The sequence below is a fragment of the Protomyctophum parallelum genome, assembly GCF_964188405.1.
Source record: "Protomyctophum parallelum genome assembly, chromosome: 13".
NCBI classification, from domain to species: Eukaryota; Metazoa; Chordata; class Actinopteri; order Myctophiformes; family Myctophidae; genus Protomyctophum; species Protomyctophum parallelum.
Window position 1 is genome coordinate 40,754,991 of NC_139708.1, and position 18,659 is coordinate 40,773,649.

General features: G+C 43.5%; 1 protein-coding gene across 1 annotated transcript; it reads right to left on the reverse strand.

The window, feature by feature from the left end:
* Positions 1-1,120: 1,120 nt before the first annotated feature.
* On the reverse strand, positions 1,121-18,553 carry LOC310869713 (small ubiquitin-related modifier 2). Its single transcript, XM_083780572.1, has 4 exons — positions 18,422-18,553; positions 16,231-16,362; positions 6,534-6,605; positions 1,121-4,076 (listed from the first exon to the last, which is right to left on the reverse strand). Exons 1-4 carry the CDS (start codon positions 18,440-18,442, stop codon positions 4,014-4,016), a joined length of 288 nt encoding a protein of 95 aa, XP_083636698.1. The 5' UTR covers positions 18,443-18,553; the 3' UTR covers positions 1,121-4,013.
* Positions 18,554-18,659: the final 106 nt, after the last annotated feature.

Below are 18,659 nucleotides of genomic sequence, written 5' to 3' on the forward strand. Positions count from 1 at the left end.
CAGGTTACTTTCCACCACTACCATTATACAATCACACCAGAGATTAGTGCTGCAGAATTAATAAAAAAAAAGATTCACACCTATGAGATCTCATTTCTAAATTTGGCTGTCCAATTCATTTTAGTTACGCTTATGTTTTTGCAACAAGAGAGAGACTGGGAACCCTATTTGGTGTTTTAAGCATTATGTTATACTTTAGCTATTGAAAAATAGCAGATCTACAAGCTCATAGTGCGGCACTGATGGCCGTGCTATGAGCTTGTAGGTCTGCTATTTTTCAAAAATCGTCACTGACATACAAACATAGGGTTTTTCAGAAAACTGCCATGATTTAGAAGGCATTTGTAGAATTGTCTCTAGGTCTAAATGGGTTAAGACTTAAAGGACCTATAACATAAAATTCAACTTTTTCAATTTCTTTTGTGTTTTTGGGGCTCCCATGTTTGTTTTCTATCCCCACAAATAACCAATTTTGAACAATCAGGCCTACATGTCATATGGGTGTTTTAATGGAAATTGCTCTCAGGAACAGCTCGACTGATTTTGGCCTCATCGTAATGTCATCAATGTCACCCTACTTTGTATAATTCCTCCTTCAGTTCCAAATTTGCATTTACACTTTGTTTACAATGTCCACCATTGTTGATTTTCCAAGCTGGCATGGAATGGAAACAAGCCTGGTTTTATCTAGCATCAGTATTATAATAATTCAAATATTAAATAATCTGCATATCAGCACCCCCACCACCTCAGGACATTGTGATACTGCAGCTAAAACTGCTTTCAAAGTCCAGAAAGAAATGACAAGGCCTGGTTATATCAGAGTGGTGATTGAGGCTCAAACCATTAGAAATAACTTTGAGGGACATAGACCATATGATTATTAAATATTAAAATGCATGTTATTTGCGCTTTAAGAGAGGTTTAAGTTCAAGCACTTTGATGTGCTACAGTAGTTATGCCACATGTTGAATGTAGTAATGTTCAGCAACTACAGACTAAAGACAATGAAGATTTTAACGAGATAAAATGAGAATCGTGATCTCAATTCTTGTCGACGAAGATTCACATTTTGAGCAAGAACGGTGCGGAGATGGAGACACGATGATCGGAGTTTGGATAAAAAGAGAGAATAGCTTTATTTTTTTTAACAGGTATCTTTATCAGAGAATACAGGTGATTATTCAAAACTCAATATTTTAAAGCTTGGCCTAGTTCAAACTATTAGTAAAGACACGTCATTCTCTACACAACAACTACTATATAAAAAAACAGATAAAAACAACAAAAAACAAAACGAACAAAAATAATTCAACGCAATTATTTTCTGCACGTCGCAGAAACCGAAGCACATTTAAACTGCAGCCACATTCCCCCGCCCCCAAAAAAACAGTGAAATTAAAAGTGAATCTCTGAGTAATAAAATCCTGTCCCAAAAACGTTTAGATCTCTAGAGCCTGACTTCTAGACAACCGACCGGGCCTAGTCAGTCCACAACTGGTCTCGCATAGCCAGACAACCATTCCACAATCTCCGAATGCTATTCAGTCTGGAACTACAGCTCCTGAATGCTATTCAGTCTGGAACTACAGCTCCTGAATGCTATTCAGTCTGGAACTACAGCTCCTGAATGCTATTCAGTCTGGAACTACAGCTCCTGAATGCTATTCAGTAGTTTAGCCGTGACGTGAGCGCCCCCTCCAGAGAAACTCCCGAGTCCGACTTTGTGTCGCTTTACTGTCCCCATAGGGCATAGAGTTATACTGTGACGTTCTGTCGGACTAAATCTGAGACGAAAACAACCACGAAAGTCTCATTTTTCTGCTTTCCCCGCAACAACAAAGCTGCTGCTCTCCCAAATCTGGCTGTGACAGGCCGTCTGCCCCACACGGAATACTATCGCCATTTTATTTCATTGTGTCAACTAAATCCTCATTAATTGCAAACTATATTCAACATACTCAAGCCTGCACACATTCTAAATATGCCCCGAAATATTGTACTGAGCAAATGGGCTGTTACCACCTTCAATAATAATGATAATAATAGTCTTTATTGTCTCCACATCATATATTTTCTTTGCCATGGACACTTGTACAAAACATTAATAATTCTACTCGAGTTGGAAGCATTAAGACCCATTTTAACCCTCAATGGCTTCCTTTCTGAAAAAGAACGTCATTGTAAAAAGATTCACGCGTTTAGATATTCTATTTACAATGAGATGCGGACGGGAGCTGGTGCCACTTGGACCCGGACGTAACTAGGACTACAAAATGACGTTGGACTAAAATACTGAATATAGTCTGGAACTACAGCTCCTGAATGCTATATAGTCTGGAACTACAGCTCCCGAAATCAGAGTAAGGAAGCTGCCATTTGAGTTCACGAAAATATATTTTAAAATATCGTTAGAGCTTATTTCCTTTTCTGCTAAGCAACAAGCTATATATGCTTAGATGATTTTTATTAAATTATGAATTTGCACGACTGTAAGGAAGAAACGGAAGTGAGGGAGGAGGCTTCACTTCCGCTTTATATTTTACTCATGGTAGAACTTCCGTTGCTCCAGTATGACGGAAGCATTTGCAAATTGCGAGAGGCAACAGTCTGGCAATGTCGAGATCAGTCCACAACCAAACATTTCAACCACGACCTCCTCCCCATGCGCCGTTATTACTAATCACATGAACCCCAGCATCCCTATTCTAGCGGGGAACATTTGACAAAAAACATAGCTGATCGACAAGCTCACAACGCGTCGACGCGTTGTGAACTTGTAGATCTGCTATTTTTGACAAAGAGATTCTTGTGAACTTGTAGATCTACTATTTTTGACAAAGAGATTCTTGGGCACGCACGCCTTATACTCTTTATCCCTAAACTTCTTTGCCATATTTTACTATCTTGAAAGTAATTTAAAAATAGTTCAACTAGACGATCTACATCGACACGTTGTGAGCGTGTAGATCGGCAATTTGAACTATTTAAAAAAGTTTTTCAAAATAGTAAAAGAAAATGGCGACTACGTTTAACGATGTAGATGGAAAAGTTGCAACTCGATCGTTTCAATGACACTGGAGGGGTTTTCGAGTGTTTAATATTCGGTGTGCGACTAGGCCGACTAGGCCCCACAACCTCCCCAGAAACACAAAGCATTCAAACTGGGCTCCGCTCCCACAAACAAACATGGCATGACGAACCAACGGACAACCCTTTGAACACGGAGTAATCCTGATGTGGCTTTTTATGTATGTTTATGTACAAATACGAGAGGTGTAACACAGGGCATTGAATGAATGGAGAGCAGACGCTATACAACAGCAGTTATTATGTGTTATTGTAAAGGATTAGAGTCTATTTTCCGTGCGAGAGACGGCACGCAAACAGAGCATAAAGGGTGCGGTCACACGTGTGCGTCAGAAGTTCTGCGAGGTGAGGTGCGACACGTCAATTTCTCTCCGTTGACTTGCAGGTTGCGTGCAGCGCCAGTGTTCTGGCGTGTGTAGTTTATTTGACCTATGTTGCGGCAGTTGGCTCACGGAACAAAAACTACAAGCAAAATGGCTTTTTTCCTATTGGCTGACACCCGGTTAAAGTCCAGAAATGTTGAAAACCACGCGCTTCGCAACGACGCGTCGAAAAAGCCACACGACACCTCTGACGCGCACGCCCCCGATTTATGCTCTGCATGCTCACGCCCGTGGTGCACGTCGAACACAGCCCATCCACGCCAAGCTTCCAGCGCGGCGCGGACACGAAGCGCTGGGAGCTCGCAGGTCGTGCGACGGAGCATAAATTGGGCTAATGTGTGACCGTGCACTGAACTGAGTCAGACATTAAAGAGTTTAGGTCTTCTTCCTGCATGGCGTTCGGTTGAGACGGTGGAGCAGAGAAGCTTCCCGGATGTGATGGTGGTCTCGGGTGGGGTCCGGGTGTGTGTGTGTGTGTGTGTGTGTGTGTGTGTGTGTGTGTGTGTGTGTGTGGGGGGGGGGGGGAGAATCATGGACTCCTTAATACAGGCCTCCCGTTTGCTGCTGGAACACATCAATCGTATCTTCATCCTCCATTTCCAACTGTCGGGAGAAAAACAAAACAGCAAATTATAAACAGGCACCATGTGACGTTGTGTGATAAGACCTTAAAGTGTATAAACGGACATTTCTGCGTTATCTCGCCCATCGCCTCGCAGTGAGTGTCGATAGTCTGCTCTGCAGTGACCTGAGAGGACATGCATTCTTTTGAAGACACATTTAAGTGTTACACGTTACACACACACTCGGGTAACCTTTAATTTACAATCTGGACATTTAGCAGGCGCTCTAATGTGGAATGACTTAGACCAGTGTTTCTCAACCTATGTACCGCGGCACTTTACTGTGCCTTTGAAATCTCCAGGTGTGCCTCGAGATTTTTACCGAAAGTAACACTAGCCCTCCCCCGAAAGCGATAGCTAGGCGTCCTATTGTTGCGTCGTTGTTGTTGTCACACGTCTAAATAGACGTCCGAAAACAACATGACGACGGAACAATAGACTCTTAACGACCATCGGCCATAGAAATGTTAATCGCCTGGTGGTGTCAATCCCTCCAGAAAGACACCACCAGAACCCGACAGCAGCACACACAGCGCCGCCGAGTCACCTCCACCTGACGACGGCACAGCAACAGCAGCAACAACGGCGGCTACTAACGCAACGCCTACAAAGAAAGCCCCTGCCAGACTGTACCGCGATGATTACATGAAGTTTGGCTTCACGTTTACTGGGGATAAAACGTACCCGATTCCGCTGTGTATAGTTTGTGGATTCAAGCTTGCAAACAGCGGCATGGTTCCGAGTAAACTGAAGCGCCACCTTCATACCAATCATGATGAACTCGCTACAAAGGACAAACACTTTTTCGTGAGCTTGAAAGAAAAAAAGGAGAAAGACACAACGAAGCAGGCAAGTCTCTTGATACGCAGTACTACTAAGACTTCTGAAAAAGGTCTGGAATTAAGCTACCAAATCGCAGAGATGTTGGCACAGTTAAAAATGCCACATACATTGGCAGAAACAGTAATAGCCAGATCATTCAAACTCTTTTCTTTCTCTTTAAAGTTATTTGACGAGTGCTGTCATGTGTGTTTTTAAAAGTATATTGGGTTCATATATATATATATATATATATATATATATATATATATACATACATACACCGGTATATATACAGTATATACACACACCATATATCTAGGTGTGCCCCGAGTCTAAGTCTTAGACGTGCAAGGCCAGAGTAAATGACATGAACTCTAGTCAACAAACGGCAAGGAAAACTATGGTGGCCTCAGTAGAATGCAGAGAGAACCGTATCGGGTCTCAAATAAACTAGGATCCCTGGTAAACATCAAAGCTAGTATCTGTTTAAACAACACACCATGTAAATAATATTCTGTGCATTTGAAACTGTCGGACACCAGGTGAACAATTGGCCTAGTATCTGTCTAAACAACAGGCCATGTAAATAATATGGGGTGTTATGGAGTCTGAAGAGGTGGTGAATGCTAGGGGGGGTGAGGTTGAGTTTGAGCAGGTGAATGCTAGGGGGGGTGAGGTTGAGTTTGAGCAGGTGAGTTCTAGGGGGGGGGGGGGGGAAGAGTCTGAAGAGGTGCGTACTAGTCAAGGAAGGTAAATTAATCCATTTTGGGCGGGAACCCCTTTTGGTGTTTTAAGCAATATGTTATACTATTACTATATATACTATGTTATACTATTTTTTTAAAGTCGTGAAAATGTGGCGCAAATCTTTGAATATATATTTCAGAGCGAACATTTTTAACTAAAATATTGGCTTCTGGGGGGTCCCTGGAACTACATATTTTGAGATGGGGGTCCGTGGCCCAATAGAGATAATTCTGGGGGTCCTTCATATGAAAAAGGTTGAGCACCACTGACATATAGAAACATAGGATTTAGAAGGCTTTTTTTTATCGACCTCAGTCCAAAATGGGTTAAGGACACAACATAATTTTCTCTATCCAGCAATTCCAGCTGGCAGATTGGTCGCACTGGGTGGCAAACAGCAGGCAGGGGTTTGATGGAATGCATTGCAGTCAATGAAGGCCAGGTGAACAAGCTTAATAAATATAATTTTCTAACGATTGAGAGTCGACCTTTGTAAAAGTACACTGTATCTAAAGAGCACAGAGTACGTTTATGAACGTGCCAAAGTCTGACAACCAAATCACCATAATACAGAACCTGAAATGCTCGAAAAACCAGCGATCACAAAACAACCCTGTGACTTGTCTTCTTCTTTGATATTCCTGAACCCATGACATCAGAAAGGTCACCAGGACATCAGAAATAGTGTTTGTATATAAGCTGGTCCAGCCGGCTCTCATCCACTCCTAAGCATTTCACCCAAACTTAAACCGCCAGTTTACTTCCTTAATTTACCTTCCTTGGTGCTAGGGGGTGAGTGCTAGGGGGTGAGTGTTTAGAGGTGAGTGCTAGGGGGTGAGTCTGAAGAAGGAAGTGTTTTTTTCCGTACCTGTGCCGGTGTGTCTGTCTCGTTTATTGGCTGTCCGTCGAATCGGAACCTGATTTGCCTCATGGCCAAGCCCTGCATTTTGAGAGAGAGAGAGAGAGAGAGAGAGAGACACTGAGTGAAGCACATCCCCTCGTCACACGTTGGGAGGAGCTGTTATAGTTGGAGTCCATTCTATAAACAGTGACATTTCCACATCCATCCACTGCCAAGTAGTTCATAACAAGATGACAGTAGTAACCCAGCAACATTCACTGCTCCTTTCAGCAGCTCAGAGCACTGGCTCTAAAACCTGCTTCATATCAAGGACACAACCACCATTAAGTCTAATCATTGTGTGTATTCCTGCATCGAGCGATCTCGGTACATAGAAAATTGATTTATTGGAGATTCTGACTTTATTTAAAAAAAGATTATATATTTTTTTGTCCCACGATTTTGTAACCCATTTTTCACCCCTGTGTCAATCATCCTGTGATGTGATCCTGGGCTCTACACAGTACACACCCTCCGCCAACCTAGGGAGAGCAACGGACTTAACTCATGCTTCCTTCATGCTTGAGTGTCCAAGTTGCTCCTTTACACCTGACAGGGGGGAGTTTCCCTGGTTGGACGTAGCGCGTGGAAGGAACACGTTATTCCAACCAGTTCCTTTCCCCTCCATCAGGCGTCCCGGCTGGCCAGGGGGAGGCAGTTTAGAGACCAGGATTACTGCATGCTTTTGTCCCTAGGGGACACGGGGAGAACATGCAAACTCCACACAGAAAGGCCCTTTCGCCAACCCCGCCTTCGTGTATGGGCACTGATGACGCGGAGGAGGAAACACGCCGCCAGCACCCACAGCGCCCCGAGCGGGAATCGAACCCAGGACCTTCTAGCTGTGAGGCGACAGCACTACCAACTGTGCCACCGTGCCCCTGGAGATTCTGACTTTCAATTGTGCATACATACAAGTTGTTTTGATTGTATTGTTTCACTTTCACAATGTAAAAGTAAGTTTTCTCATGCCAATAAAGCTCTTTGAATGTGTGTGTGTGTACTGTGTGTGTGTGTGTGTGTGTGTGTGTGTGTGTGTGCACGCGTATGTGTGTGTGTGTGTGTGTGTGTGTGCGTGCACGTGTGTGTGTGTGTGTGTGTGTCATATCCTGACAATTCACATCCATGTTGACGTTCCAAATAAAGCAAACATCTGATAAAGTGAACAACAACAAAAACATCTCCATAAAGAGGAAGGAAGTCACCTCGACAAAGTCTGACCTACTTTCACAGCCGTGTTAAATCATTCTGACCTGAGATCAGATTCATACGAGGTTTCCACTGGACACACACTGGTCTGATTAACCCATTCTGACCTGAGATCAGATTCTAAAAATGTCAGTCGTTCTTCGATTTTTCAAAAAATAGCAGACCTACAAGCTCGTATCGCGCAACTCGGTGGCGCGATATGAGCTTGTAGATCTGCTATTTTTCAATAGCTAAAGCATAACATGATGCCAACACCAAAATTGGTGCCCGGTCAGAATGGGTTAAATCACACGACACGGAGCCTCTCCCTGTATACATTTGGCGAAGATAGACGATCTACAAGCTCGTAAATATATTGGCTATGTATTTTTGCTGAAGAGATTTAGTATAAAAGGAGGTGGTCTAGTACAGAGCCCTGGGGGACACCGGACAGTGTATATCAGCCTCTGTCGGGCTTTTGGAAACCTAACCTGTTGCTTTGTTACTTTTCAGGATTCAAATTCAAAAATAGCAAAAAGTAGTAGATCTACAAGCTCGAAACATTCTGGGCGGGAACCCTATTTGGTGTTTTAAGCATTATGTTATACCTTAGCTATTGAAAAATAGCACATCTACAAGCTCATAGCTTGTAGGTCTGCTATTTTTTTAAAGTTTTGAAAATGTGGCGCGAATCTTTGAATATATATTCTTTCAGAGCAAACGTTTTTAACTCAAATCTTATCTTCTGGGGGGGGGGGGTCCCTGGAACAACATATATTCAACATACACAGATAATATACAACAAATACAGATCATTCCTTGACATGAGAAAGGTTGAGCACCACTGACGGAAACATAGGTTTTCAGAAAAATGTTAGGATTTAGAAGCCAGTTTTTAAGAATCGGCCCTTTCTCACCGACAGCCGTTAAATATCCAAGGCATTCACACAGCCCCACCCTGGAGATTTTTTAAATCCAACTTGAAAACACACCTTTTTAGTCTGGATATTAATACAGTGTTAAGTTATTGTTTATTGTTTGTGTTATTTTGTTTGCTTGGCCTGTTTTATGATTGTATTACATGTTCTACTATTGCACTGTGGATAGACTACGGTCTACCTGTTCTCTGGAAAGCAACTGCTGTTTTTAAATGCGCTATATAAATAAAATGTACTTGACTTCACTTGACACACCGATGGCAGAGGAAACCATGCAAGGCACCAACCTGCACATCGGGAGCAATTAGGGGTTCAGAGTTTTGCTCAAGGACACTTGGACACTACCTCTGGGGGAGCTCACAGGGATTGAACCGGGAACCAGCCACTCTATACTCCTGAGCACCAGCTGGGCAAGATCTACGCTGTGTAGAGGCTGTTTGGGGGGGAGGTTGCAGGTTGAGGTTGTGTGATTTTAGCTGAGGTATCGCCCAAGGAAATGACGTGGATGCTTTACAAATCAGTTTACATTATCCGCGAATGAAACAAGTGTTGCGATTGGTTGGGAAAAAAAAATATCGTATCCGGGGGAAATACATCTGACGGATGTTCCAGACGATACATCTGCCGATAGCTTCTCTGGCTTACGTTGTGACCAGGCTTTTCTTTATGCTTCTCTGCCTTACGTTGTGACCAGGCTTTTCTTTATGCTTCTCTGCCTTACGTTGTGACCAGGCTTTACTTTATGCTTCTCTGGCTTACGTTGTGACCAGGCTTTTCTTTATGCTTCTCTGCCTTATGTTGTGACCAGGCTTTTCTTTATTGCGAACGCAGTGAGCCACTTACTATGAGACCCTGCTGCTCATGTCTGTGTGTCTGTCCCGCTGTGACACCACCCGCCCGCCACCAGAGGGCGCAGCTGTAGCACACACACACACACACAGGGCGCAGCTGTAGCACACACAAACACACACACACACACACACACACACACACACACACACACACACAACCACACACACACGAGCTGCGTTCGCTTCCCGCGTTTGCGCGTCTTACTTGTGCTTCTCTGGCTTATGTTGTGACCAGGCTTTTCTTTATGCTTCTCTTTTATTTTATTTTATATATATCTTTTTGTCCCACGATTTTGTAACCCATTTTTCACCCCTGTGTCAATCATCCTGTGATGTGATCCTGGGCTCTACACACCCTCCGCCAACCTAGGGAGAGCAACGGACTTAACTTCATGCTTGAGTGTCCAAGTTGCTCCTTTACACCTGACAGGGGGGAGTTTCCCTGGTTGGACGTAGCGCGTGGAAGGAGCACGTTATTCCAACCAGTTCCTTTCCCCTCCATCAGGCGTCCCGGCTGGCCAGGGGGAGCTTCTCTGGCTTACGTTGTGACCAGGCTTTTCTTGATGCTTCTCTGGCTTACGTTGTGACCAGGCTTTTCTTTTCGCAGATAAGTAAGGAGTGTGGTTCCCACAGTGTAAAGTGCAACAAATTACATTTGTGTCTATGAAGAAAACGGCTTCATGAGAACAATGTTGGTGGTGTAAGTAAGAGATTTGCTGACGTAATTCCTTTTTTTTCATGTTCCACATGCATAGATCAACAACAGTAGCCTACTGTAAGAGTTGAAGTTCCACATTCACTTCTGTTTCCTTGTAGAGACAACAAGGGCAATGTATAGTTGACACTGTAGTCGTTCAGGGAAGCAGTTTAAAGGTAAACTATAAGGTGTTGGGTGACTCAAGGCAGTCCAACCACCTGTTGAAATAAACTACTGCTATATTTTATAATTTCAAAAACATTAATAGCTGATCTACAAGCTTAAAGCGAATCATTAAGTGACGTGTTGTGAGCTTGTAGATCAACCATTTCTGCTATTCTGGGAAAGGTTCCAGGTTGAAAGTGTATGAACATTTTCCGGCGATTGCGATTATCTCAAATAAACGATACGTAGCTTGCAGAGTTAGTTTGAGGGGTTAATATGCTGCATTACTATGTGGGTGTATTCAGTGTGTGCAAGACCCACACGTCATTCGCTGATGTGGCAGTCAGCTGACCAGTTGCAACGAGACTGCATGCGTTCTTCCTGCCTTCTGCTTATGGTTCCTGGTTGTTGTCATGTGATGTTTGCTCCCACCACCACCCCAGGACCACCACAGGTGGGCTCTGTTATTTCTGGGGGGGGGGGGGTTGTTATTGTATATCTATATCCCTGCTCTTAATGTTTAATGATGGCGTTTAATTGTGCCGAGCAGGGAGAAAAATATAGCAGAGCCGAACGCCAATGTAAAATATCATTATGCACACTTGTATTCTCATTCTATAATAAATATTGGTTAAATCTATTCGTGAGTTATGCGACTGAACTGGGATTAGACGATGATGTAATACAGGGACAGGCACCATCAGCACAGCTGCATGAAGACTTCCCTGACGAGACTTCATTTACTTTCAAATAAAATGGCCGTGCCAGCAGTTCTTTCAAAAGACTCTCTCTCTCTCTCTCTCTCTTCCCTTCTTTCCATATAGTCAGTCCATCTAATTACTACTGCATTGACGTCAGAGCTCTGCTAGAGATACAGTATATTACAGTAGAGGTACAGTATAGTACAGTATAGAGTATATACACCACCGGCTAACAACATGGCCTTGTCCCAGACTCCCGGTGCACACGGCCTTATATGGTGGTCACGCCGTCTTTAAAAAGAAAGTGGACAAAAAAACCCTCATCTCTCATTAGGTCCATGTTCAAATGGCTGGAATGTGTACAGGATTGAAGTGGTTAATGTATGTTTTGTCATAGGCGGCCTAATAACTTCAAATCATTGTAGTGGAGTAGTGTAGAGTTAAAAAGGTTGGAATTAATCAATCAAAGTAAAAGTACAATATGTGGATCAGACTTGTAGTGGAGTCGAAGTAAAAGTATTGGATAGTAAAGTAAAGTACAAATACGTTGGAATTGTACATCAGTAAGTACGTAAGTAAATGTACATAAGCTACTTTCCACCACTGTGGAGAAGACACGTGTCTTCCTGGGAAGTTGGAACATAGCATCAACTTATTAGTGTTTCTACACTTACTGTACAGTCAGCTACTGTACTGTACACATGTAAACTGTTGCACAAGATCACAGCTAGAATCTAGCACGTCCTCCCTTCACAATGAGTCACATTGACTGACTGCTAAGAGCATTACATCTCCAACCTACCGAACACGCTTCTGAGATAGATGGGTACGAGTGAAAGTGTAGATAAATGTATCATTCAGTAGATGGTGATAGTGGTGTGTACTGAGGTGGGGTTTAACCCATTTTGGGCGGGAACCCCTTTTGGTGTTATGCTTTAGCTATTGAAAAATAGCAGATCTACAAGCTCATAGCTTAGGTCTGCTATTTTTCAAAAATTGAAGAACGACTGACATAGAAACATAGCTTTTTCAGAAAACTGTCAGGATGTAGAAGACATTTTTAGAATCTGATCTCAGGTCAAAATGGGTCTTGCGTGGCCAGACAAGACAACTATTCCACAATCTCTGAATGGAAGCTGGCATTTCCACTCCGTTCACGAAAATATAAATGTAAATACACCGGATTTAGCAGAAAGAAATGCTAAACATTTTGCAGGTCTTGTGACCTGCGCAGCACGCTGTGGTTTAAAAGAGACCCAATGAACATCCACCCTGCATGGCTGGAGGATTCACTGAGGCACTGCAGTCACTGTTGAGGTCAATCTGTTACTGATGTTATCAACACGACAGCATCTTATCTTCTCTCTTCACCTTTAGTCTGTACTTTTGACTGTTCCAGGTTGACGTTAATTTGACGACACGGTAGACACTAGACAGCCTGACAATACAGAAGTAAGTCTACTTGAATCTCCATAATTATTATAATTGGTCCTCACTATGATGCTCATGATAAAAATGGTACAATGTTTTCCTACTCGGTCTGTGGCTCGTCGGAGGGCTGTGAACACTTCAAAAACCTAGCCTAGATTTCACACATTTTAGATTTTTATTAACACAGGAACAATGGCTTCCATTATCAGAATGCACATTTTCCAAGACTAGAAAGCCCCATTTTATGTAGCCTACCTACATATCGTTTTACTTCATAAAAATGATGTGTGGCCCGTCGCCATTTTCAATTGCCCCCTCAGTCATTTCATCCCGCAAGCCAAGCCTAAATTGTATTCCTCCATGAATTATGTCATCTGGTAGGTGGGTTTCTGAACTGTCCACAGCCCTCCTCTGAGACACAGAGTGAGTAGACAGGTTTCTGAACTGTCCACATACCTCCTCTGAGACACAGAGTGAGTACCGTAGACAGAAATGGTACCATACTATGAGCATTAGTGAGAAGAGAACCAGTTATATGAAGATAGGTTGAACATGCTTTACCTATTGAAAAATAGCAGATCTACAAGCTCATACGAGCTTGTAGAGGAGGTCCCTGAAACAACATATTTTCTGATGGGGTCCGCGGCCAAATACAGATAATTCTGGGGGTCCTTGACATGAAAAAGATTGAGCACTGACATTTTCAGAAAACTGTCAGGATTTAGAAGACATTTTGTAGAATCTGGCCTCAGGTCTAAATGGGTTAAACCCATTTAGGCCTGACGTCGAAATAAAAAAAGAGTTTGCTCTGAAATAATTTATATTCAAAAAAGTGCCGCATTTTTACGATTTACGACAAAAATAGCAGACCTACAAGCTCGTATTTTTCATTAGGTAAAGTATAACATAAGGCTTAGTTAAAACACCAAAAGGGGTTCCCGCCCAAAATGGGTTAAGTATTGTTTTCTATGTCAGCACATTCATGATGATGGATTATTAGGTTGTGAGGAAACAAAATATGATAAAACACAACGTCAGCATCCTGCGATACATAAGTCCATCTATGACATCACCACCAACACCGCCACCCTATTCATTCAAATGTCAACGCTGCTCTGGGAAATAAGCCAGAATTAGACGGTAAATCTCAGTAAACCAGCAGATAAAAAAACAGTTACATATAGGTACTCAACATGGGGTCCGGGGACCCCCAGGGGTCCAAATGGACCCTTTACGTACGGGTCTGTAGTGTTAAATGAACACTGAGGATTTTACAGTCCTCAAGAGTTAAAAAAAAATCACACCCATGTGAAGTGAGGGGCGCTCATATCATCGTACATCATCATGACGTCGATTTGCTCAGACACATATGACGTAAATTCTCCGTTCATTGTCAATGGGAATTGAATTTGAGTGTTAGGACAAAAATACAGATTTGCTCAGACACACACATACTCATGACCCAAACGTTTGGGACCCTATAGTGAAAATAATAGATCAGAGACATTTGTTGGCAAGTTGGCAGCTCGACAGAGTGCATTTCTAGTTATCTCTGTCTCCTTCTTCCCCTACCTCTCTTCCTCCCCCTTATGTCACCCCCCCAGCCCCCCCCCCCCCCCCCCCCATGTTACCTCACGTATCTACTGTGCACTGCTGTTATCTATAAATCTATTATTTATGTTTTCTGCTCAGACACACCCTGAATAATGAGGTGAAATCAATCAATCGCTAAATCAATCGCGGAGGCACAGCTGACGTTAACGTCAATAGAGGATCAGCAGCTCGTCCCAAACCCCTGCATGGAGAACTGGAGGCCCCGTTTAGACTGCAGTCACATCCTGACGTCGAATCTGATGTGTTGGCGCGACCATTCACACTTTGTTCGCAAGTGACCAGATCAGATCTGTCACATTTACACTCACTGGCAGTCAAATCCAGCCTGAATCAGATCTGTGCCACAGACAGATTGGAATCCGATTTGTTTAAATAAGTCTGAAGCACAAACATTTACATCCCATGGAATCCGGTTACTGCATTCAGACTGAGACAGAGCTCCTGAAATCAGATTGGAAACCACCTCTGATGTGGTCTCAAATCACAAAATAAATACAAAATCTGATTCCATGCTGATTCCGTCTACTCTGCATTTATCCAATTCTGGACAGGAACCCCTTTTGGTGTTTTAACTAAGCATCATGTTATACTAGCTATTGAACAATAGCAGATCTACAAGCTCATAGCGCGCCACCGAGTGGCGCACTACGAGCTTGTAGGTCTGCTATTGAAATATTGAAAAAAATCGTAAAAAATGCGGCACAAATCTTTGAATATATATTCTTTCAGAGCGAACGTTTTATTTTATTTTGACGCCAGGCCTAAATGGGTTAAACCAATCAGATTTCAATCTGGATGTGACACAGATCTGGTTCATGCTAGATTTGGCTGCCAGTGTAAATGGGCCTTATTGTAGAAGTAACAGCACCAACCAGAACTAACCAGAACAGTAAATAGTACACCACCTAAATAGAACACCACCTACTATAAGTACCAGAACTAACCAGATCCCAACAGTAAATAGAACATCACCTACTAGAATTACCAGAACGGAAATGCTAGCCGCATCCTTGCTCGCATTTCGGGAGGTGTAGTTCCAGACTCTATCTATACTCTAGGCTTAGCCTGGGCACCATTCCATTTCAGGTTTATGAACCGGTCGGGAGCGGATGATATCGCTACGTCAGAGACGAACAGAGACCAGGCTTTCCTCCGAGGTGGAAAGCCTGGTGAGGCGAGGTTACTCTAGGCTATAAGCATTCGGATATTGTGGAATAGTTGTCTGGCTACGCGAGACTACACAACTAGTGATTTAGAAGACCTCTGTGGAATCAGCTTTTATTTATTTTTATTTATTTATTTTAGCCCAGAGCTCAGAGTTCAGAGCGTAGGCGGACAGAGTAAAGGTCCTTTCAGATGGGCAGTGTGTGGCACAGACGTTGAACTTGTCGCCTGGATCAACGGCAGGTCTGCTCCAGGTCTGCTCAAGAGGGGCGCCACAACGCATGTGTAAAAAAAAAAAGAAGAAGCTCAACACAATCCAGTTCTAGTCAGTCACGGGCGAAAAATGCGCTTGCGTTGTCTCTGCTCGTAAAAAAAAAAAGACCCTGCAAGCCCCTCATTGAAAATGTATTAGTACACGCGTGGTTAATAATGCACGGTACAGTAGGTCAAACGCCCCTCCCAGGGTCATGATCACCATGATGGTTTGTCGTGGACACTTTTGTCCACCATACAGACATGAGCGGACAATATTATTACCAGAAACACACAAAGAGCTACTAGCCCTGAATGACCATAACAGGTCTGTATGAGGGTCCTTGCAAATAAAACTCTTGCAGTAGGCCTTCAGAGCGGTGTGTGTGTGTGTGTGTGTGTGTGTGCGCGCATGTAGGCCTTCAGAGCGGTGTGTGTGTGTGTGTGTGTGTGTGTGTTTGTGTGTGTGTGCGTGTGCGTGTGTCATTCCCACAGTAGGCCTTCAGAGCGGTGTGCGTGTGTGTGTGTCATTCCTGCAGACCGCAGTAGGCCTTCAGAGCGGTGTGTGTGCGTGTGTGTGTCATTCCCGTCTCTCGCAGTAGGCCTTCAGAGCGGTGTGCATGTGTGTGTGTGTGTGTGTGTGTGTGTGTGTGCATGTCATACCTGTCTCTCGCAGTAGGCCTTCATCAGCTTGTTGAGCGGTGTGTGTCGTTTGATCTTGAACTGCACCACCGATCCGTCCTGGCCCGCCACCTTCAGGTTGATGTGGTCATTGTTCTCCGTCTTCACTCCCTCCTGCCGGACAGACAGACGGACAGACAGACGTACAGACAGACAGATGTACAGACAGACAGACACAGACAGACGTACGGACAGACGGACGGACGGACGGACGGACGCAGAGAAAACAACACGTCAACAACACTGTATAGGAAATGAGTCCGTTGGGTTCGCACACTGTAGAATGAATCATTATGCAACAGCCCTTTGTTAAATACCCGCTCGGCCTGACCTAGCTGTACGATGGCTTTGTGAGGCAAAGACAGCCGATCTACAAGCTCACGACGACGCGTTTTGAGCTTGTGTAAAACAGATCGTCTCGGTTGAGACACGCCGTGAGCTTGTAGATCTGCTATTTTCATAATATGGCAGTATAATATATATATATATATATATAAATGAGGTATTAGGCTTTTTGCATGGAAGAATACGCAATAGGGTAATGTGATATTTGTCTCATATCAGTTGATAATATCACTCTAATATCAATATGCATGATAGTTGATACATTATCAGTGATGCAAACAGCCTGCATCCTTATAGACTCACTAAATTGAGAAAGGATGCAATCATGTCCCCCTCCAGGGGTCCTGGGATGCAATACTGTACTCAGTACTGTACTCTAACACCGTTGAAGTAGGACTCATAAAATAAAATGCTCCTGGGACCCATCTAAGACTAAAAGACACCCCTGGGTCCCAGGACTCATTACATAGAAAAAAAACTATTTGCATCACTGCATTATTACAGGCAGTTATGGACCAGACACGGTAAGGTAAGGATGATCAATCCATAACTGCTAGCAGGATCCAGAGGTGCTGGTTCACCTCCCCAGGGCACCGTACTAGTGCCCAGGTGCCCGTGAGCAAGGCACCAAACCCCTATAACATTATATTACTGTTGTAGCTGATCTACAAGCTCAAAGCGCGTCGCACTGCGGGGTTTCTACAAATAAAAAAAAGTTTGGGAATGATCGAGGTGCCTGATTGTGACTGACTGAATACTTTATTAACAGTTTCCATGGACAGGGAAGTACAGTTCCATACAAGGTAAGGGACTAAATGTATTTCGCTCCTATGCCACCAAAATGTGGAACGCCCTTCCAACAGTCATTAAGACATGCAAATCCCTTGACTCCTTCAAAACTGCTCTCAAAGGGCACCTACGGACGGCTGAAATTCGAAACTGGCCCCCGTAAAATCTGAATCCCCCCCCCCACCCCTGTCCCCCTTTCTTTTTCCCTTTTTACCTCCTATGATGATTTCCTTTTGACTATATAGTTGTGTATATTCGTACGTCTCTAAATGTTTTGATGAATTGAAAATGGTGGGCCCTATTGTAAACAAGCGTAATGCTTTATGGTGTCGTCCACTCACTGTTAACAGTTTTTGTATTGAGTTGTACTTGAAATGTACTGTAATTCTGCAAACTGTTTGATCAATATCAATCAATCGAGGTCTGTCTAAAAAGGACACAAACAAGAAAGGCTTTCTGCTTGTTTCCATTGGGGTCCTCATGTAGGCTACTACTCAATTCATCAAAAAACATGAATGATAGATAAATACAGTTGATCTCTGAATTATGCATATAGTATAGACACAGACTTGAATGTAAACACACACACACACACACACACACACACACGCACACACACAGTTAACAGTCTTTGTATTGAGTTTGTGCTTGAAATGTACTGTAATTCTGCAAACTGTTAATAAATATTTCAATCAAAATCAATCACACACACACACACACACACACACACACACACACACACACACACACACACACACACACACACACACACACACACAGCATTGATTCTTCAGTCATTCATGCACCTCTCTCTCTCTCTCTCTGCTCTGCTGCTTGTTTGCAATCTACCGCCATGGATGCGCGTGCACAAGCCTTCCGGTGTGTGTGTGATGTGTGTATGCTGCACGTTTTATAGTTGTTTATTTTTGTTGTAGCGTTTTCAACTTTATGATAAAATAAACATGAACTTTGCCCCCTTCATTCACCCCCCCCCCCGACCCCGTGCAGTGACGAAAATAAGGAAAATAAAAAAGCTCACCTTGGGTTTTTCGTCAGCCATGGTTTTGGTTTTATGGGTTTTTTGTTGTTACTTCTTTTCTATTTTCTGCGCTTCTCCTGCTACGCCGCCGCCGCCGCACACACAAAGAACGCGTGCGCGCGCACGTACTCGCGCCCGCTTAAGATACCGGGGCAAGCGTGCGCGCTCACGCGACCCGTGCGCGTCCACCGCGCTCGGCCGCCATTGGCCCGACGGTGGGGGAGTGTCAAGTGACGTG

Bases quoted from the DNA above. Each gene is read 5' to 3' on its own strand.
- LOC310869713 (XM_083780572.1), bottom strand. From the start codon at position 18,442: ATGGCTGACGAAAAACCCAAG. The intron at 16,363-18,421 runs GTGAGCTTTTTT...TCTGTCCGGCAG, and splicing joins TGGCTGACGAAAAACCCAAG to GAGGGAGTGAAGACGGAGAA. The intron at 6,606-16,230 runs GTATGACATGCA...CTCAAAATGCAG, and splicing joins AGGCCTACTGCGAGAGACAG to GGCTTGGCCATGAGGCAAAT.